General features: G+C 48.3%; 1 protein-coding gene across 5 annotated transcripts in view; it reads right to left on the bottom strand.

The window, feature by feature from the left end:
* The window catches only part of KLC3 (kinesin light chain 3), an 819,248-nt gene that overhangs the window by 524,632 nt on the left and 272,577 nt on the right, over nucleotides 1-22,039 (bottom strand). For all 5 annotated transcript variants that reach the window (XM_069207761.1, XM_069207764.1, XM_069207763.1 and 2 more), the window contains exon 4: nucleotides 5,725-5,800. In XM_069207761.1, coding sequence (XP_069063862.1) covers nucleotides 5,725-5,800 — 76 coding nt within the window. The remainder of the gene's footprint in view (nucleotides 1-5,724; nucleotides 5,801-22,039) is intronic.

The raw sequence follows: 22,039 nt of genomic DNA, 5'->3' as shown, positions 1-22,039 counted from the left end.
TCAGAGCGTGCACACCTTTGAAACTGTTGGAATTGCTGGCTGGAGCTGAAGTTGCAGATCACAGGAGTCTTCCTGGATACTTTGTTGCAGTTACCGTGGTTCCTGGAGCAGTCTGCGGTTGACCCGACAGTCAGAAGCTGAAGCAAAGGATGCAGAGGAGTCCTACAGGAATCTTGAAAACTGAATCTGAGGAAACACCCAGAGTAGAGACCCTAAATGGCCCTGAGAGGGGGATTGGCTACCTACCCAGGTATGCACCTATCAGGAGGGGTCCCTGACGTCACCTGCTGGCACTGGCCACTCAGAGGTCTTCAGAGAATCCCCACACCTTGGAATCCAAGATGGCTAATGCCAGGGACACTCTGGAGGAACTCTGGGCACCACCACAGGGGTTGTAATGGACAGGGGAGTGGTCACTCCCCTTTCCTTTGTCCAGTTTCGCGCCAGAGCAAGGACTGGGGTCCCTGAACCGGTGTAGACTGGCTTATGCAAGGAGGGCACCGTTTGTGCCCTTCAAAGCATTTCTAAAGGCTCTGGGAGGATACCCCTTCCATGCAAGTAACACCTATTTCCAATAGGAGACAGTGTAACACCCCTCTCCTAAAGGAAATGTTTTGTTCTGCCTTCCTGGGATTGAGCTACTCAATCCCCAGGAGGGCATAAACCTGTCTGTGAGGTGTCAGCAGCTGGGGCTGCAGTGGAAAACTCAGAGAGCTGGTTTGGCAGTACTGGGGGTCCATGGTGGAGCCCCCAGGGTGGATGGAATTGGCCCCCAATACCAAATTGGCCCTGGACAGCGTGGGCACACCTTTGCTAGTGCAAGGGTGCCCTCACACACAGTAACTTTGCACCTAGCATTCAGTAAATGAAGGATAGACAAATACTTAGGTTACCTGGAGCAGTGGAAAATGGCTGTGAAATAGCGTGTGCACTATTTCACTCAGGCTGCAGTGGCAGTCCTGAAGAAACGTTTGCCCGAGCTCCTTATGGGTGGCAAAAGAAATGCTGCAGCCTGTAAAGATCTCCTGGAACCCCAATGCCCTTGGTACCTAGGTACCATATACTAGGGACTTATACGGGGGGGGGTCCAGTGTGCCAATCAGAATTGGAATATGGAGTCACTAAACTATAATGACAAGTTTGGTACACAAAGAGAGCATAAGCACTGGAGTTCTGGTAAGCAGAACTCCAGTGACACACCCAAGCATACTGACAACACAAATAGGCCACAGACTATGAGCACTGGGGTCCTGACTAGCAGGAACCCAGTGAGATAGTAAAAACACACTGGCAAACAGGCCGAAATTGGGGGTAACATGCCAAGAAAGATGGTACTTTACAACAGACACAATACTTTATGGTAAGTGTGTCTAAACGCTAAATCCAATTACTTACTGCTCATGTTATGGACAATCATTAAATGCAAAAAACGATTTCTCCTAACCAAAGAAAGGCAATTCTGCCCCAACACAGTTTGATTAATGTCTGGACTGGATCTACATCATCCATCCAAAAACTACAGGTTTAGTGACATGACTGAATATACCTATCTCATAAACGTCACCACAAAGAAATAATAATAGCCTCTAAGATAATTTTAATTTGTCTAAAGTCTTGTAAGAAGCTGAAATGCTTGAATGTTTACAGTATTAGTATCAATGGTGCCTCCTGCTCATATGATGTGCCAATATCCATTCCTTCAGAATTCATTGTTCAGTGACAGGCACTTTGTGGATATCAGGCTACTCACTTGTTGAAGAGGACATCATTAAACACAAGTTGCCCAACATAAGACCATAATTGTTGATAATTTTTGTATTGTAATTTGTGAAATAATGCTGTAATCCTAAATCATGCTCTTACAATGCATTAGGGCTGTTCATACTGTTAGGAAAAATTAAAAGCATGCTTAAGTATGCTTCTTGAAACAGACGCTGAAGCCAAATCCCATTTCCCCCACTGCCACATATAATCAGAGAGAAATGAAAAAAATCTGAATTGCCATAATTTGAGCGCAGCAAAGTATGAGTTCCTCAAACTGAAAATGAGAATATGTTGGTACCAAAGTGCCTCTCTCAGTAAGGTTGTATGTAAAGAAATGTAAATCACTACTTACCTATAGATATTTAACTTTGTGATATTAGGCTCTCTATATGTAGGCCACAATATTTTTTGGATGATTGTAGGAAGCTGGTCTAGTATGTGGTGAGCACCTATAGTGTTATCACCTTATACCAGGTCCAAGTATCCCCTATTAGTGAAGTGTAGTCAGTGTCTAGGAAGCCAGGCTCTCTAGAGGTAGCTGTGGATGAGCAGCCAAGACTTAGAAGACATGCAAAGCTTATGCAATACCACTATAGTCACAGAGCACCTTCACACATGAAAGAACCACACAGTGTTACACAAATAAAGGTACTTTAATATGGTAACACAAATACTAAAAAACTGTATAGGCAATACCCCAACTGATGGTAAGTAAACACACTATTATATACACATTAGCAATCATTAAACAACATAGAAAGCTATAGGCATTGGAAAAAGCTATACCAAACAGTGTGGGCGCTAGGGGAGGGCCAAACCATATCCTAAAAAAGTGGAATGTGAAAGGCAGTCCCCCACCCAAGGAAGTGGACTCAGTAGAGAGGAGCTGGAGGAACCAGAAACCCCAAGAGGTAAGTACTAGGGTGCCCCCCAGCGACCAGGAGATAAAAGGTGAGTACCTGGTTTTCCCCAAAACCAACAGGAGGACGTTGGAAGAGGACTGTGCAAGACCCACACAAGACTGGAAGAAACCAAAGGTGGACCCTGACAGAAGAGGACCTGCAAAGGAAGGGACCCAAGTCCAGTTCGAGTTAGAGTGTCCGGTTGTGGCAGGAGCCACTACCCACCCTTCTGTGGATGCAGGACCAGGTCGATGGTGGACGAAGAATGTCAGCAGTGCAGCACAGGAGCAGAAGAGAGGTTCCAGAAGTGATGCAAGTGATGTCCCATGTTGGTGCTTGTGATGCAGTCGGTCAGTGGTGCGGGAAGACCACCAACAAGCCTTGGCAAATGCAAGGGTCGGAGAAGAAGGTTTTGCAAGGCTGAAGAGGACCAGCAAGGTCCAGGGGATGCAACCCAAGGAGGGGAGTCGGGGTGACCCTCAGCAGCTGGGAGAGTCACAAGAAGAGGAGACAGTCCCCACAGGCGACCCACGGGCAACAGGCACAGGAGTCGCAGTGAGGCCTACTCAGCACACCAGAAGAGGAGTCCCACGTTGCTGGAGCAGCAGGAAGGAGACTGTGCTTTGCAAGAAGGAGTGCTGGGGGCCGGGGCTACACGGAGCCTGAAAATCCCTTGGAGGAGGAACAAACACTCCTTGGTAGCTGCAAAGACGCGGTGCACAGGGGTAATATCCTGCAAGAAAAGGCTTACTGTCTCCCAAGTTGGACAGCTGGTAGAGAGGACCACTCCAGACCACCACCTGTGATGCAGGATCCACGCAGTTCTGGAGGAGAGAGGATCCACGCAGCCAGTCGTCGTTGCAGTTGGTGCCTGCGGATACAGGGGAGGAACTTCTTCACTACAAGGGAGATTCCTTTTTCTTGTGCAGGTTGAAGCCTCGTCGCCCTCGGAGGATGCACAGCCAGGGAAAAGTTGCAGTTGCTGGAAGGAGCCGGTGAGACAATGTTGCAAAGCGGAGTCGTCGCTGGAGTTTCCGACTGTCGGTTCCTCGAAGTTCCAGTTGCAGTCTCAGGGGCCAGAAGATGAAGTAAGTGGTGCAGAGGAGTCCTGCTGGAATCTTGCATGTCGAATCTGAGGATCCACCCGAGAAGAAAACCATAAATAGCCCAGGAAGGGGTATTGGCCATCTAGCAGGGTGACCACCTATTAGGAGGGGGCTATGACGTCACCTGCCTGACCTGGCCACTCAGATGCTCCCAGGTGCCTCTGCTCACCTTAGATTCAAGATGGCAGAATCAAGTGGCCACCTGGAGGAGCTCTGGGCACCATCCCTGGGGTGGTGATGGACAGAGGAGTGGTCACTCCCCTTTCCATTGTCCAGTCTGGTGCCAGAGCAAGGACCCGGGGGCCCTGGTCTAGTGCAAACCGGTTTATGCAAGGAGGGCACCAAATGTGCCCTTCAAAGCATACCGGTGGCTTGGGGAGGCTACCCCTCCCAAGCCTTGAAACAACTATTTCCAAAGGAAATGGTGTTACCTCCCTCTCCCACAGGAAATTCTTTGTTCTGCCTTCCTCTGCCTGAGCTGGTCAAGCAGCAGGAGGGCAGAAACTGGTGTCAGGGGTAGCAGCAGCGCAAGCTGCCCAGAAAACCCCAGAGGACTAGTAGGAGCAATGCTGAGTGTCCTCTAAAGAGTCCCCAGGGTACATGGAATCATACAACCAATTCTGGCAACAGTACAGGGGTATGATTCCAACATGTTTGATACCACAACATGCCCATGTTCGGAGTTACCATTATGTAGCTGGGCACAGGTAGTGACCTATGCCCAGCACACAGGTGAAATAGCTTCACCGCACTTACAAATGGAGATGGAGTTTGTAGGAGCACCTCTGCTAATGCAGGGGTGCCCTCACACCCAGGTACCTGCACCCTGCCCTCTGGGCTAGGAGGGCCTACCACTGGGCTAACTTGCAGTGACCTGATGTGGTGACCTGTAGTGAAAGGGTGCGTGCACCTTTTCACGCAGGCTGCAATGGCAGGCCTGCAGACACATTTAGCATGGGCTCCCATGGGCGGCACAATACATGCTGCAGCCCATGGGAAACCCCTGGTGTTCCAATACCCTGGGTGCCTAAGTACCATGTACTAGGGACTTACATGGGGGTACTAGTATGCCAATTCTGGGGATTGCTAGGTCCTAGGCAACCACATTTAGAGGGAGAGAGCACTGTCACTGGGGTCCTGGTTAGCAGCATCCCAGTGTACACAGTCAAAACACACTGACAGCAGGCAAAAAGTGGGGGGATCCATGCCAAAAAGAGGGTACTTTCCTACAATGAAAATTAAAAAAAAAAAAGCCTGTTCAATGGAATTTCTGATCTAACCATAACTACGCCTGTATGTATTTATAATTAAGCATTTTGTTTAATAACTTTTGCCGTGTTCAAATATACAAAAAAAGGTTCAAATAAAAAGTGAATTAACTTTAGGATGAGCAACGCTAGGATTGTGCGGCTCCATCAAAAAGGTCGGTACGGCAAAAAGGGGAGGGGGGGGGGAGTAAAAAAAAAAAAAAAGAGACATTTCCCTTTTAAATTCCCATAGGATTCTTTGATCCTCTATATAGAAAAACATCTGCAGTGAAATACCCCTTACATTCAAAGGCAGGGCAAGGGCAAAGCCAGTGGAAAGGTTGACAGCATTTAAAAATCCATGATTGTTTGTATCTGCAAGGTTACTGTAATCCCCCTCCCTGTGGTGTAGTCTTTGAAAGCACCATGCTCTGATGATGAATGCAAATAACTGAAACAGTGAATCTTAGTCAATCAAAAGAAAGCAATTTTCTAAGCCTGTTAATGAATTTTAATGATTTCCTGATGTGAGACTTATGTCTAAGTACATAGGTCACAAAGACAATGGGTTCACAATTTCTTAAAATTAGCTTTTTTTTTTTTTTTTTTTAACAAATTCACAAAGTTCTTGGTACATTCGGCTCCAAGTCGACATATACGACCTATTCCTTCTGAAGTGAATAAATCGGTGACTTGCATACATACTGTTCCTTTGCTCCTCTTCTTCACTGGGGAACAAGTCTGCAAGGCTGTCCTTTTGTGGCTGAGAATCATCTTTTCCCTGTTTTGAGAGAAAATGTGACCATGTTATGTAATGTTTACACTAACCCAGAACAAGTAAGTACTGTTCAAGCTGTGATCTAGAGGACACCAGGTTTAGCTTAGCCAGGAGCCTTCTACTTTTCATGCAGTACCATGAAAGGTTACTCATTTACAAAATCTGTGGGTTCATGTGACATTATCGACCCCCAAACTATCGACCAAATCACACATCAGGACCTTGAGATTGACTCCTAAAGTACTGTCAGCATAAGTGAAGATTGTCCATTACTAACTCTAAGATGACAAAATCTGGGAGTATATGTAATGGTCACAATATATGTGAAAGCTGCTATTTTGAATGTAAAAGTGTGGTGGAACATCAAATCTTTTTGGTTTTCAGAGGTATGACAACTAGTTCAGTGACTCTCTTGTTCGTTATTTCGAAATCCCTACTAAAAAGACATAGGTATTGCAATTTACAAGAGCAAAGGTACACACCATCTGCAAACAAATATTGAAATGGCGAACAAAGCGACCTATATTTTTGCAAACACCCCACAAGCATCTCCATGATACTGCACTTCAGTTGTTGGGCTCAAAATATTTTATCACACACTGTTTACAGTTCTTATTGTCTCCTATGTTTATAACAGATTCCACCAAAACCCAATCTTTGCTATCTTGTTGCCTTAGAATGTGGACCTAAAATTGTTGAGTTCATTAGGCTTGTTTTTATGGACTATATATTCCTTGGCCTAATGAACAAAGACTACTGTATTCTACAGCTTTGCTTCAAAGTAGCTATCACCTCACAAAAACATCTAGAATGAAGGCAACTATTTTAGAAAATAGAATAACCTGGTAGATTCTACAAAGAGATAATAACAAAGCAACCTTACTCCAAGTGGAACCTGGGTATTATCACAACAGAATAAAACATTTTAGAATGTCCAATTACATTTTACAAAATATTCCAGACTAGCATTCAGCAGCCACTCTTTGTTTTCTTTTAGCTGACAGAATAAGCGACCAGGATGCTTCACTACATGGGACATAACAACATGTCCTGCATTTATGATGATCTTCCATTTGCGCAGTCTGCCGTCCACACGGATATCAAATTGTTTTTAATAGTAAGGAACCTGTTGGACTCTTTACAAATTTAATCTATTTCCAATGTATTTTCAATTTTAACATAGTTCTGATGATGACCCATCCTGTCACTAGTCTCAGTAAAAAGTTTACTTCTTATATGCAGCATAATAAGACAATGGGGATGATGTAAAAAGAGACCCTGAATGCAACAGCAACACTCCGTGAGACAACCCTCCCACAAAAGTTATTGCAACTTGCTCTCAAAGGTAATCATAGTTTTTCATGTTTTACCATTTCTCACTTATCATATTACACATTTGCACTGAGCACTGTGCCAGGCACATATGCGGTCACTCACTTCATACCCCATTACAGAATGATCAACTCCTGTGTTTGGGTTGGTGGTTTTTGATAAGCTTCATTTAACGGGCATATACCACATATTGTTAACAGTTTAAAACTACAACTGATTTGTGTGATTTGAATACCACCGAGTAGAACCATAACCATTTCTTTTACATGTGTATTCTATGGCAGCGTCTAGACCGTTATTGATACATGATGGAAATAGCTTTGCTGAATTTCACATCGGAGTAGCTCGCAGCAATGCTGACAGATTTAACCGTCACGATGCTTCAGACTTGCAGCTACAGACATATATCGTCAGACTCGCATCTTTGAACTTACATCTCTACATTTGTGTGAAACTTTCCCAAAGACAGCATTGACCTACTTGATCAGGCTTTATGCAAGAATGTATGCACAGTATCGGAAAACATTAGAAAAGCGGTAAAAGTACGAAACGAGCTTACATGAGAAGAAAAGATTGCTCTCAACTCACTTAACACAAATCAAACAATTGTGATGCAGTTAGAACTAAAAGTTGAAATTACCTGAGGATTATTCTCTGTGGCACCTGATCAGTGCTGAACAGTCTCCTTCCTTAGCAAACAACGTCCTCTACTGTTGCAAAGATGTGATTGCGCCCTCTTTGAACTACTGAACTACTTAGATAACAGAGATCCACGACGTTCGTGTCTCCTCTTTATTTTTAATAAACGCTTAAAGTGATCATCAACTCATGAACACTATCGCTTAACACCCCCATCGCAGTATTGTGGCTCTCTATATGTCGAGGAACAAAATATCCAGACAACTTTTATTCTCTGAGGCCCTGGATAGCCTAAAAGGAAACAACATTGAGCACGACTACAGAACAGCCAATAACCCTTGAAACGCTCATGAGGGAGTTGAAAGCTATGAAGGCCTATTTGCAAACAGTGGGTCAATTCTCTACAGAAACAATGAAAGAGTGTTGATACCAACTATGATTGAAAGTGTGCTAGGACCCTGCTAACCAGGCCCCAGCACCAGTGTTCTTTCCCTAAACTGTACCTTTGCTTCCACAATTGGCACAGCCCCGGTACACAGTTAAGTCTCTTGTAAAAGGTACCCATGGTACCAAGGGCCCTGTGGCAAGGGGAGGTCTCTAAGGGCTGCAGAATATATTATGCCACCCCCAGGGGACCACTCACTCAGCATATGCACACTACCTTGCAGCTTGTGTGTGCTGCTGGGGAGAAAAAGACAGTCGACTTGGCACCCCTCTCAGGGTGCCATGCCTGAGGCACAGAAAACTCTCCCCTCTAGCAGGCCTTACAGCCCTAATCAATCAGTCTATTTATAAAGTGCTCTACATACCTGTGAGGGTTTCAAGGCGCTGGGGGGGAGGGGTGATGCTACTGCTCGAAGAGCCAGGTCTTGAGGTGTCTTCTGAAGGTGAGCAGGTCCTGGATCTGTCTTAGGTCAGACGGGAGGGTGTTCCAGGTCTTGGCGGCGAGGTAAGAAAAAGATCTGCCGCCGGAGGATCTGCGCCGGATGCGGGGGATGGAGGCGAGGTTGGCGGAGCGGAGTTGCCGGGTGGGGGTGTAGAAGCTGAGTCTGCTCTTCAGGTAGGTTGGTCCGGTGTTGTGGAGTGCTTTATGTGCGTGGGCGAGGAGCATGAAGGTGATCCTCTTGTCGAGGGGGAGCCAGTGTAGGTCTCTTAGGTGGGGGGTGATGTGACTGTGGCGAGGGATGTTGAGGATGAGTCGGGCGGAGGCATTTTGGATGCGTTGGAGGCGTTGCAGATGTTTGGACGGGATGCCTGCGTAGAGTACGTTGCCGTAGTTGAGCCTGCTGCTGACAAGGGCCTGAGTTACTGTTTTTCTTGTTTCGGTTGGGATCCATTTGTAGATTCTGTGAAGCATGCAGAGGGTGTAGTAACAGGAAAAGGAGATGGCGTTGTTTTGACATGGAGAGGGATGAGTCGAGGATGAAGCCGAGGTTTAGTGCGTGGTCGGTTGGTGTCAGTGGGGTGCCCAGCGAGGCTGTCCACCACGAGTCGTCCCAAGCGGAGAGGGTGGGCCCAAGGATGAGAACCTCTGTTTTGTCCGAGTTCAGTTTCAGCCGGCTGCTTCTCATCCAGTCGGTGATGGCCTTCAAGCCCTCGTGGAGGTTGGTTTTGGCGGTGTGTGGGTCCTTGGTGAGAGAGAGGATGAGTTGGGTGTCGTCGGCGTAGGAGATGATGTTGAGGTTGTGTTGACGGGCCACTTGTGCAAGATGTTGAACAGCGTTGGGCTGAGGGATGAGCCCTGGGGTACGCCGCAGATGATGTTGGTGGCTTTGGATTGGAACGGGGGAGGCTGACTCTCTGGGGCAGAGTGCACTATACCACAGGTGAGGGCATAGCTGCATGAGCAATATGCCAATACAGTGTCTAAGTCCATTCTTAGATATTGAAAGTGCAGTGTAGTCATAATGAGTATATGGTCTGGGAGTTTGTCATTACGAACTGCACAGTACCATAATGACTTCACTGAATACTGGGAAGTTTGGTATCAAACTTCTTAGCACAACAAACCCACACTGATGGAAGTGTGGGAGTTATTGAAAAAATGCACACACAGAGCATCTTAAAGATGCCAACTGCTAGTGTAGGACTGATCGGTCTCTGCCAGCCTGCCCCTTTTTCCAACAAGTTTCTGACCACATGGGGTGAGTGCCTTTGTGCACTCTGTGGTTAGAAACAAAGCCTGTCCTGGGTAGAGGTGCTTTACACCTCCCCCTGCAGGAACTGTAACACCTGGCAGTGAGCCTCAAAGGCTCAAGCCTCGGGTTACAGTGCCCCCAGGGCACTCCAGCTAGTGGAGACGCCCGACCCCGGGCAAAGCACCACTTTTGGTGGCAAGTCCGGTGGCAAAAATAGTCAAAACAGGGTAGGAGTGACCACCCCAGCCAGGACCACCCGTAATGTGTCCAGAGCTGAGGTGACCCCCTCCCTGCAGAATCCTCCATCTTGGTTTGGAGGACGAGGACCAATAGGGATAGGAATGTGCCCTCCTCCCTAAAGGGAGTGGGCACAAGGAGGGTGTAGCCACCCTCAGGGACAGTAGCCATTGGCTACTGCCCTCTGACCTCTAACACGCCGCTAAATCTTAAGGGCCTCTCTGAACGCAGCTCACCAGATTCCTGGCGACCTACAAGAAGCAGAAGGACTGCTAATCTGAAACCTCCAGCAGAGAAGGAAGACAACAACTGCTTTGGCCCCAGCCCTACCGGTTGGTCTCCTGCTTCAAAGAAACTGCAAAAAGACCAGCGACGCGTCTAGCAGGCCCAGAGACCTCTGCCAACTCCAGAGGACTACCCTGCACCCAAAAGGACCAAGAACTCCCAAGGACAGTGGCTCTGTCTGAAGAAACCTACAACTAAGGACTCCCACTTCACTCCAGATGCGTGTGTCTTGACCTCTGTGCACCCGACGCCCAAGGCCCGTATCCAGGTGGTCCACCTGGCTAGAGAGGGTCCCCAGGTGATTGAGAGGAAGGGCCCTCCCTGGGTTGACCTCTCCTCCCCTCCACGTCGACGCCTGCAAAGGGAATCCTGAGGACCCACCTGACAGCAAGCTCCAGACGAAGATATCTGGCGTCTAAAGGACACATTGTACTTGCAGCCCCCAGGCCTTGGAGAAACCGAGCCTGGTGCCTCATTGCTCATCAGGCGGCCCTCTTCCCTGTCTGACCGGTGGTGTGCCCGAGACACCCCCCTGGACCTCGCCTGCAGCCTCTGAGTGACCCCCGGGGTCCCCCCCATAGACCTGCATTGGAAGCCCAATGTCCTGTTTGCACCCTGCACCCAGCCGCCCCTGTGCCACTGAGGGTGTGTGTTTGGGGCCTCCCTCTGGCCCCTTCAGTGCTCTTCTAATCCCACCTGGTCTGCCCTCCGAGTCGCGGGTATTTACCTGCTGGCTGACCAAATTCCGAGTATCCCCTGTCTCCATAGGAGCCCACGTTAACTTTGCTAAAATTTGACCTCTGCACCCAGCCGGCCCCGTGTTGCTGGTTGTGGGTGTTTGAGGTTAACTTTAAACCCAACCAGTGGACTTCCTAAAACCCAGAGACTGAAACTGTAAGTGTTGTACTTACTTGTAAACAGATCTAACTTTTATTCCTCCCAGGAACTGTTTGAAAATTGCACTGTGTCCATTTTCAAAATAGCTATTTGCCAATAATTTAAAAACTGTATTACTTACCTATTTCAAACAAAGTACTGTTGAAACCTCTGTGAAATACAAAACTTTTAAGATACTTACCTGCAACTTGAATCTTGTGGTTCTAAAAATAAATTACAAACATATATTTTTGCAATATAAAAACCACTGGTCTGGAGTTAAGTCATTGAGTGTGTGCTTCCTCTATTATCTGTGTGTGTACAACAAATGCTTTGCACTACCCTCTGATAAGCCTAACTGCTCGACCACACTAACACAAAAAGACCATTAGTATTATCTACGTTAGCCTCTGTTAAGCCTCTGGGGAACCCCTGGACTCTGTGCACACTATATCTCACTTTGATATAGTATATACAGAGCCAGCTTCCTACAATACCTATGTAGAAATGATTACATTTAAGTCTCAACTAGACTTGACGGATAAAAGAGTACTTGCACACAAGGTCTACTCTACAGTACCCAGATAAGGGACAAACACAGTGGAACTTCCAAAAAAAAGGTCACTAACTTAGAAGACTGAAGTAAATAGAATAATATATGCTTGCATGGCCTACTAGAGAATAAGGAAGGAGATGATATGCATACCTTTTTACAGGCATTTATTCTCAAAATCCTAAATGCTACATTTCCAACATCATCTAAATTTGAGAGGGTGCACAGAATGAAACAATGACGACCTGGTGTAAAGATTGTCCGCGGTCGAATATATTGGGGGTCATTCTAACCCTGGCGGTCCAAGACCGCCAGGGCTAAAATGACGGGGGCACCGCCAACAGGCTGGCGGTGCCCCGCTGGGCATTCTGACCGCGGCAGTTTGACCGCGGTCAGAAGTGGAAAACCGGCGGTCTCCCGCCGGTTTTCCGCTGCCCATTTGAATCCCACATGGCGGCGCAGCTCGCTGCGCCGCCATGGGGGATTCTGACAGCCCATACCGCCATCCTGTTCCTGGCGGTTCGCCCGCCAGGAACAGGATGGCGGTATGGGTTGTCGTGGGGCCCTTGGGGGCCCCTGCAGTGCCCATGCCAATGGCATGGGCACTGCAGGGGCCCCCGTAAGAGGGCCCTACAAAGAATTTCACTGTCTGCATTGCAGACAGTGAAATTCGCGACGGGTGCCACTGCACCCGTCGCACCTTCCCACTCCGCTGGCTCCATTCGGAGCCGGCGTCCTCGTGGGGAGGTTGTTTTACACTGGGCTGGCGGGCGGCCTTTTGGTGGTCGCCCGCCAGCCCAGTGTAAAACCCAGAATACCCGCAGCGGTCTATTGACCGCGGTGCGGTATTCTGGAGGGGGGAACTCTGGCGGGCGGCCTCCGCCGCCCGCCAGGGTGAGAATCACCCCCATTGTGTCTTCTACACTACCCGCAGACCAAGATGAAGTAAAACAGACCCTTCACCTACAAAAGGTGGAAACTGGCTTTTGCTGTGTCCTCATATGACATCTCCATTTATTGGAGGAAATTCCTCTCCTTATGCCCCATCCTTAAGCAGAAAGGTATCAGCTATGGCCTCCTGGAGACTGATGGCAAAACACATGAATTTATGACCCTCACCTCCTTGAAGACTTCCTCCGCACAACTGACCAAGCCCCAATGGAGATGTTATCGACTTCATAGATGGGAGACCCTACTATCACAAATCAACTTTAGAAGAGACAACCTCGCAGCACAACAAGCCTATCAGTGGGGTGGGGGGTGGCGGGATGCTTCAGAAAATTGACATGCACCAAGAGGTAAACAGAACAAGAGCCTACCCCTAGAGACACAGACATGTCAACGTCTCTCCCCTCCAGCCCCAGGAGGCTAGTTATACATATTGTGATACTGGGAAAAGTCTACTAACGGAGAACTATCTATTGGACCCCCCCCCCCACCCCTCCCCCCCACCAATTCCTTCTGAATGGGGAATACACCACAATAGGGGCTGCTTAACAATTTTCAACAAGTAGCACAGGAAGGTAGTCATCACACACTTAAACTTGTCAGTCTTCCTGGGAAGTGAAGATTCATGCCCAACAACAGACAATCCTCTACAGAATCCCTTAGTGGGCTAAAAACTTACTCCAGAGAGATCTCACTTATCCTGCAAACGCACATTAAACTCATGGGTCATCTCAGCCACCCACATGCAAAGAAGCACTAAACCATATCTGATATGGTCCCTCAAAGTTAATTTGACCACCCTGGTATGTTCGACAAAAGGAAATCTTGTCATTTCTATTTTCCAAAAAACTAGACATCGTATTGTTGCAGGAAATGCACATATTCCTGCTAGGCACAGACAGAATCAAAAGGGATGGGGCATGGAAAGTAAATGCAGCATTGTAGGAAAGTACCCTCTTTTTAGCATGGTTACCCCCATTTTCTGCCTGATGTCAGTGTGTTTGACAGTGTTCACTGGGATCATGCTAACCTGGACCCCAGTGATTATGCTCTCTCTCCTCTAAATTTTGTCACTACATACTGGTAACCCAGTATTTCACCCAAAATTGCCATACTGGTGCCCCTTTATAAGTCCCTAGTATATGGTACCTAGGAACCCAGGGCATTGAGGTCCCAGGGGATCCCCATGGGCTGCAGCATTTGACAGTGCAAATCTGCCCGACACAGATAGAAGTGGGGTCAGCCAAAAATCAATGGAGGCGTGAAGGGACGTCCATGCTAATCGCAATTTGCCCTCAAAATCAGCCACAGCATGATAACTATGGACACCTAATTATCCAAAGGCATGTGGTTCCCATCGGAAAACAGAGCCTACTTCCGCCTATGTATGGGTTGTATCCCGTGCATGGATCGGAAAAGTGCTTGATTTATTCCAGTTTACCCTGACACCAGATAAGAGGCCATATTTCATTAGAGCATAACAATAAGACATCCGCATATAGGGATATGTAGAGGGAATAACCATCAATCTCCAGCCCTTGATAATACCGTCCAGTGTGTACCTGCAGGGCCAGCAGTTCTACAGCCATCTCAGAAAGCACCAGTGACAGAGGGCAACCCTGTTGCTTGCTGCATTCAATCCTGTAGGAGGTAGAAATGCTGCTGCCACTCTAGACTACAGTTGGAGGCAGATCGGTCCTGCTGGTTAAGGCGTCGGTCCAGCCAGGCGGGGAGTGCTACTCATGTCTGGGGTGGTCAGGTACACCCGCTAGATAACCTGTGCTCACCTTTGGGTAGCGTGGCACAGAGCAGTCAGGCTTATCCTAGAGCCAATGTATAAAGCAACAGCACAGCACGTTCCCACAATATCCCAGCGGAAAGACCCTAAAAATAGACTTCACACAGGTTGTATGTATAGAAGACTTGTATTCAACACACTCACATGACAAATACAGTTAAATTATAAGGTGATCTCTGCCTCTAGGTCAATGAGCATAAAATGCATAACAATAGGCACTGTAAACGTAGGCGTGAATCTCAACGAACAAAATAACACGATAATAGGCCCCACTGCGTTAAGCATCAATCACTGTATATACATTTGGAGAAAACACACCTTTCCTCCTGCACCCGCATCAGGTGCCCACCCGCTATCAGCGCTATGCCCACCCTCACGTCCCCCACAATCAGTGTAACCCATGTAAATCAGGGTGTGCCCCAGGGCTGAAAGTAGCATCATCAAAAATGTATATCACAATACTCACACTCTCCCACCCAGACGCACGGACGCAGCTGTGCTAGGAAAGTGCTATGTCAATCTTAGGACGTCCTTGGCAGAATCAGAGTACCCAACAACACCACAGTGCTGCTTCAGCACTCATTCTAACCCAGACTCACTCCCTCAAATCCACCCCATGCCTAATCACAGGGCCCGGGTATCGGTTCCCACAGGTGCGCATGAACACACTCTCGTATGCACTTGCGTCCACCACCCTAATGGGTGCCCTGATAACTAGTAAGTGGATGCCCTTTTTCTTTCAGAATCTCTGTGTCCCAATCCGCCCTCGACCTGGAATCCAGCACTCCAGTTGCCCTCATCCCACAACAACCCCCAGAGTATTGTACTTTCCCTGGGCACTTAGCCACTCCTGGCCAGCTCACACTCCCGAGGTGTCAGGATTAAGGTGGATGTTCAGGTTCCAAATAGGAGGTTTATTCAGAGGTCTACAAAACACACAAAGAGGATCCTTGGGACCAGCCGTCAGACTAGCAGGCGCCCAGCCCCACCATACAATCCAATGTTGCAAAATAGTAACCAAGTTCAGCACTTCTGGAATGGAGATGCTGTTAGGGTGTGTTGTCCCAACCTGCCCCAGACCATTAAGATTGTACACAAGTTACCAGGTCTGTGCCTTTGGACTGGAGACACCCTGTCTGTTACCCAGGAACCTCCACAGGCCACCTCACCCCCAGACAGGTTTGATCTTAATATAGAAAGTGCTCAGTGCTGTGTCCCCACACAACAGAGGACACTACTCAGGGATACGATTACTTTTGGTTCCCTGAGGCACAACATGGTCCCAACCAACTCCTACTTTCCTGCCCTCTGGATTGAGGTACTACATCAGGTACACTATGACTTTAGCTGTACTGGACGCTCACTCTGTCGTGCTGCACAATGCCACGGTTCCAACCTATGAACCGGCACAGCACACAATGAGTATGCAGTCGAGGTTTCACATGAGAGAAATGCTTCCCACTCAACCTCTGCAAAGCCCCAGCAGGGTTCCACAATAGTGATCCGTTCACTTCACATACCGTCTTGTGGTGCAGCAGTCCTCTCCTGCCAGGTGGAATCCGGCACAGTGTATGCGCAACAAAGGGCACTGCTGCTCATGAGATAGCCAACCTGCCCTTGGAGATCGACTTTTAGGATGTCACACTGCAGCAGGCAATCAGCCACAGGCCAGTCTCTTATTCTGGATGGATGCGCGGCTTCCCTCCTTGGACAGTTATCCTCCTGGGCACTCAGATTCCACTGCCAGTGTGCTGACATGGTCCAGCCGCACTGGTCCCGCGTATCCGTAGATGGTACTCTGAGTTGCAGACATTGAGTACCCCTGTTTATACTAGGTAAATGCTTTGAAGTTGGGGAGGGTTCAAAGGGTATTCCTTCGAACCACAAGTGTCTCCCCTAAATTCCTCCCTGTCTGGCTTAGGGTCCTGGAATGTAGATCTGTATCTTTATGGGTGCCAGAATCTGGCTCCGGGAGGCCAAGTGTCACAAGCTCTCCCCCTATCTATCTGGCCAGGCCCCAAATGGCAGGTATCGGTCGTCCTGGATGCCCGAGTTTTATAGCAGTCATCTGGGGAATGAGCAGATGTGCTCTTCCCCCGGGACCGATGAAATGAACCCTAATTTACGGGCACCAGAACCAGTCCCAACCTAGAAATGCCCACTTCGTAGAAGGGACAGTTCTTGGGCAGTGATGACAAAACTACTGTTATCAACAGTGCAACAGCAACATTCATGAGTACGACCCACTCCAGTTTACCGAACGACCCATGCCCCCATTGCATCTTCTACCTGGGTCAGAGGGAGATCAGCACCATACTCGCACTCATTCTCAATGCCTCCTATCATGACTGCCACCATCCCCGAAGCATGGAAGCAAGCAGAAATCAAAGTGCTCCTGAATAAATGGTCAGCCGACTTCCAGCGAACTCAAAAATTACCGCCCGATCTCGCTGCTCCCCTTCTCAGCCAAGGCTCTAGAAAGAGCCATCAACCAACAGCTCTGAAAACACTTGGAAAAACTCATTCTACTGAACACCTCCCCATCTAGCTTCTGTGAAAACCACAGCACAGAGACCGCCCTGATCATCGCAACAGATGACATCAAAGCCTTCCTCTACCACATAGAGAAGGTATCCTGATCCTCCTCTACTTCTCAGCAGCGTTCAACACTGTCTCCCATTACACCCTCATCTCCAGACTCCACCGCATCAGAATCCGAAGCATCGCCCTCAAATGAATCCATGCCTTTCCACAGGAAGCACCCAGAGAATCGGCCCACCACGTTTTACCTCGTGGCCAAAGAACATCTTCTGCGGCGTCCCCTGGGGGACCTCACTCACCCCACCCTCTTCAACACCTAAATGACGCTGCTGGCCGAGATCGTCCATTCTCATGGACTCAACATCATCTCATACTCTGATGACACTCAGCTCATACTCTTTCTCTCCAAGGACCATTCTACCCCTAGAGCCAACTTTAGCAATGCAATGACCAACATTGCCGAATGAATGAGATCCAACTGCTTGAAACTGAACACGGACAACACAGAAATAATCATTTTCAGAAACAACAACTCCCCCTGGGACAACACCTGGTGGCCCACCACGCATGGACAATCCGCTGACCCGACAGACCATGCCCTTAACCTGGCTATCATCATTGGCAGCAAACTCACCTTCAAGTGACAGATAAACGCAGTGGCCTTCTCCTGTTTCCATATTATCTGCATGCTACGTTAGATTTTCAGTTGGATCCCCATCAACACCAGAAAAACGGTAACCCAAAACCCTCATCACCGGCAGGCTTGACTACAGAGATGCCCTGTACGCCGGACTCTCCGCCCAGCTCCTCCACCGCCTTCAGGCCATATACAATCCGGCAGCGGGACTCATCTTGGACCTCCCGAGGCAGACCAGCATCACCCCCTGTGAGAAAGTAGCCTCTTTCTAGCATGGTTACCCCCACTTTTGGCCTGCTTGTGATTGTGTGTCAGTGTGTTTTTACTGTGTCACTGGGATCCTGCTAGCCAGGACCCGAGTGCTCATAGATAAAAACCTATTTTTCACTGTGTTTTGCCTGTCTCACTGGGAACCTGCTAGCCAGGACCCCAGTGCTCATAGTTTGTGGCCTAATGTGTATGCCTGTGTAGTGCCTGTGTCACTGAGGCTCTGCTAACCAGAACCTCAGTGTTTATGCTATCTCTGCTTTTACATTTGTCACTGTGGGCTAGTGACTCCATTTACCAATTTCAATTAGCACACTGGACCCCATTATAAGTCCCTAGTATTTGGTACCTAGGTACCCAGGACATTGGGGTACCAGGAGATCCTTATGGGCTAAAGCATTTCTTTTGCCACCCATAAGGAGCTCAGACAACCCCTTTCACAGGACTGCCATTGCAGTCTGGGTGAAATAGTGCACACACTATTTCACAGCCATTTTCACTGCACTTAAGTAACTTATAAGTCACTTATATGTCTAACCTTCATTTAATGAAGGCTAGGTGCAAAGTTACTAAGTGTGAGGGACGCCATTACACACGTGCACTACATATAGGTAAATACCTATATGTAGCTTCACAATGGTAACTCCGAATATGACCATGTAAGGTGTCTAAGATCATGGAATTGTCCCCCCATTCCAAATCTGGTATTTGGGAGCCAATTCCATGCATCCTGGGGGCTCCACCATGGACCCCCAGTACTGCAAACCAGCTCTCTGAGGCTTGCACTGCAGCTACAGCTCTCACAGACAGGGTTCTGCCCTCCTGGGGTCTGAGCAGCTCAGTCCCAGGAAGGCATAACAAACCATTTCCTTTGGGAGGAGGGTGTTACACCCTCTCCCTTTGGAAATAGGTGTTACAGGCTTGGGAGGGGTAGCCTCCCAGAGCCTCTGGAAATGTTTTGAAGGGCACAGATAGTGCCCTCCTTGCATAAGCCAGTCTACACAGGTTCAGGGACCCCCAGTCCCTGCTCTGACGCAAAACTGGACAAAGGAAAGGGGAGTGACCACTCCCCTGTCCATCACCACCCCAGGGGTGGTGCCCAGAGCTCCTCCACTATGTCCCAGGCATCAGCCATCTTGTTTTCCAAGGTGTGGGGACACTCTGGAGACCTCTGAGTGGCCAGTGCCAGCAGGTGACATCAGAGACTCCTCCTGATAGGTGCATACCTGGTTAGGTAGCCCATCCCCCTCTCCAGGCTATTTAGGGTCTCTCCTGTGGGTTCCTCTTCATATTTTGCTTGCAGGTTTCCACCAGGAATCCTCTGCAACTTCTGCTTCAGCTTCTGACTGTCGGATCAACTGCACACCGCTCCAGGAACTGCAGTAACTGCAACAAAGTATCCAGAAGGGCTACTGTGACCATGCAACTTCAGCTCTAGCCAGCAACTACAACAGTTTCCAAGGTGTGCACGCTCTGAGGAATCCCTGCCTTCACCCTGCACCAGAAGAACTGAAGGAATCTCCCGTGGAGTGATGGAGTCACTTCCCTGTTCCAGCAGGCACATTCCAAGACGACGCCTGGTTCTCTGGGAGTCCTCTCCTGGGGACGAGCGCGCTCCTTAGAACACAGGTGGTGGACCCCTTCCACCCAGACTGTCCTAAGGTCCAGCTGTCCAAATTTGGCAGAGGTAAGAGGTTGCCTTCCGGGTTTGCGACAGTACCCCTGTGCAGTGCGACATCTCTAGCCCCTGAGGTCTCTAGGCACTATTTGTAAGAATCCTTCGTGCACAGCGTAGTTCAGGTCCCCAGTACTCCATCCTGTGACGCACAACTCGCTGACTTGTTCTCCGGCGGCGTGGGACCTTCTTTTGTAGTGCTGCAGCAACTGCAATTTGCACCTTCTTTGTCCCCATGTCCTGGGACTCCTGTGGGTGCTGCCTGGTCATCTGTTGGTTCCCTCCAGTGTTGGGAGCCCCCTCGGCCTCCTTAGTCCTAGTTGAGGCCACCAGGTTACCCCTGGATCCAGGCAGCGCCATCTTGACGCAAACCGCGACATTGCTTGAACCAAGGCTTATTGGACGAATCCAGCGCTGCAACTCGCCTGCATCCAACACCTCGACGTGGGACATCCTTTGCACCACGCAGGAACCCACAGCCATCTTCTTTGGTGCTCTTCTGCAGACTTCTAACCGGAGAATCCTTTTTTGAACCATCTTCTAGGTTGGCAGGGGCTCCTGTCCTTCCTGGAATCGTCTTCTGAACTTGGTCTCCTCTCTTCACAGGTCTTCAGGTCCAGGAATCCACCATTTGTTGCTTGCAGTCTTGCTTGGTTCTTGCAATAACTCTAATCACGACCTGTAGTGTGTCTTGAGGAAACTTGCAGTACTTTACTCCTAATTTCCTGGGCTCTGTGGTGGGGTATTTTACTCACCTTTGTGGTTTTCTTGCACTCCCAGCACCCCTCTACACACTACACTTGCCAAGGAGGGAATTCGCGATTCACATTCCACTTTCTTAGTATATGGTTTGTGTTGCCCCTAGGTCTATTGCATTCTATTGTATTTTCTACTGTTCCACTATTCTGTGGCTATTTATTTACCTGATTTTGGTCTCTACTGTATATATTGTGTATAATGCTTACCTTCAGAAGGAGTATTGCCTCTAAGATATTTTTGGCCTTGGGTCATTAAAAAAAAGTACCTTTATTTTTGGTAACATTGAGTATTGCCTTTTATTGTGTATACGTACTGTGTAACTATAGTGGTATTGCAGGAGCTTTGCATGTCTCCTAGTTCAGCCTAAGCTGCTCTGCTACAGCTACCTCTAACAGCCTAAGCTGCTAGAACACGGACTACATTTCACTAATAAGGGATAAATGGACCTGGTTTAAGGTGTAAGAACCTAGGGTACCCACTACAAAGCAGGCCAGCCTCCTACACCACACACATCCCGTAACACCCAATTCCTTTTCCTTCAGGTTTATTATATCAATGGAGCATATCTCAAGCCTAAACGCATTAATCTCATGTTCCCAAGGACACAGGCATCATGCCCTTGCTGCTGAGAAATAGGTACTGACTTCTTTCATGCAGTGTGGGGGTGTACGGCTCTTGCTTCTTTTTGGGAGACAGTGGTGAACTCTATTACCTCTGCCACAGGACTGACCATAGTCTCCTCCCCGCGGCCTGTCTGTTGGGACAGTTTCGCAGCACTAAAGCAAACACGATTCCCTCAAAATTCACTGACTTAGCTGTGATCCTTCCACAATGTCAGATTATCATGTTTTGGAAATCTCCCAAGGACCACACACTCCTGAGGTGGCATAGGGAGCTATCTATATGGGCTAAGTGTGAGGGAGCAATGCTTCAAACTGAAGCGTGGAAAGGACTGTGGAGCCCTGATCATGCACAAGTGTGGGACATGATCCTTCAGGATTGCCCCCAAATAGATGACATGGGGCGACTAATATCAATCTTGGATGACGTTTGTTTCCATTGAGGAGGACTAACCCAGTGGACCCCAGATTGGGTGACGGCACGATCTACAAGGCCCGACCCTTGGGGTTCCTCTCATGCTTATATATGGGACCTTCTCTGCGCCCCACTACAGTACTTGGCCCTCCACACTGCTTGGCCGTCGCCAGCTGCTAGGTGTCTCTTATCCCCTTTTTGTGGCGCCACCCCCTAGTTGCGTTAAGTTTTTTATTCTCTCTAATCCCTGATGGTGAATACTTTCCACCCCGTGCACTGCTTCACCTCTCGTTTTTTGTGAGGGATAATCTACAAACGGATGGGTGCAGATGCAGTGGTTATTGTTTGACTGTTTTGTATAATGACGTAACACTGGTACCCCTGTATGGGGCCTATGCATGAAAGCTGTTAATAGAAAATGTTTTAAAAACAAAAATATTTTATGGGCATGTCCAATTGTTAGGCCATATTTGGACTCTATCAGGAAAATCTTACAAAATATAGCCATCACTTGAACTGGCC

Source organism: Pleurodeles waltl, chromosome 9 (assembly GCF_031143425.1).
Source record: "Pleurodeles waltl isolate 20211129_DDA chromosome 9, aPleWal1.hap1.20221129, whole genome shotgun sequence".
Lineage (NCBI taxonomy): Eukaryota > Metazoa > Chordata > Amphibia > Caudata > Salamandridae > Pleurodeles > Pleurodeles waltl.
The sequence above is the reverse complement of the archived record's forward strand: the minus strand, read 5'-3'. Positions and strand labels throughout refer to the sequence as shown.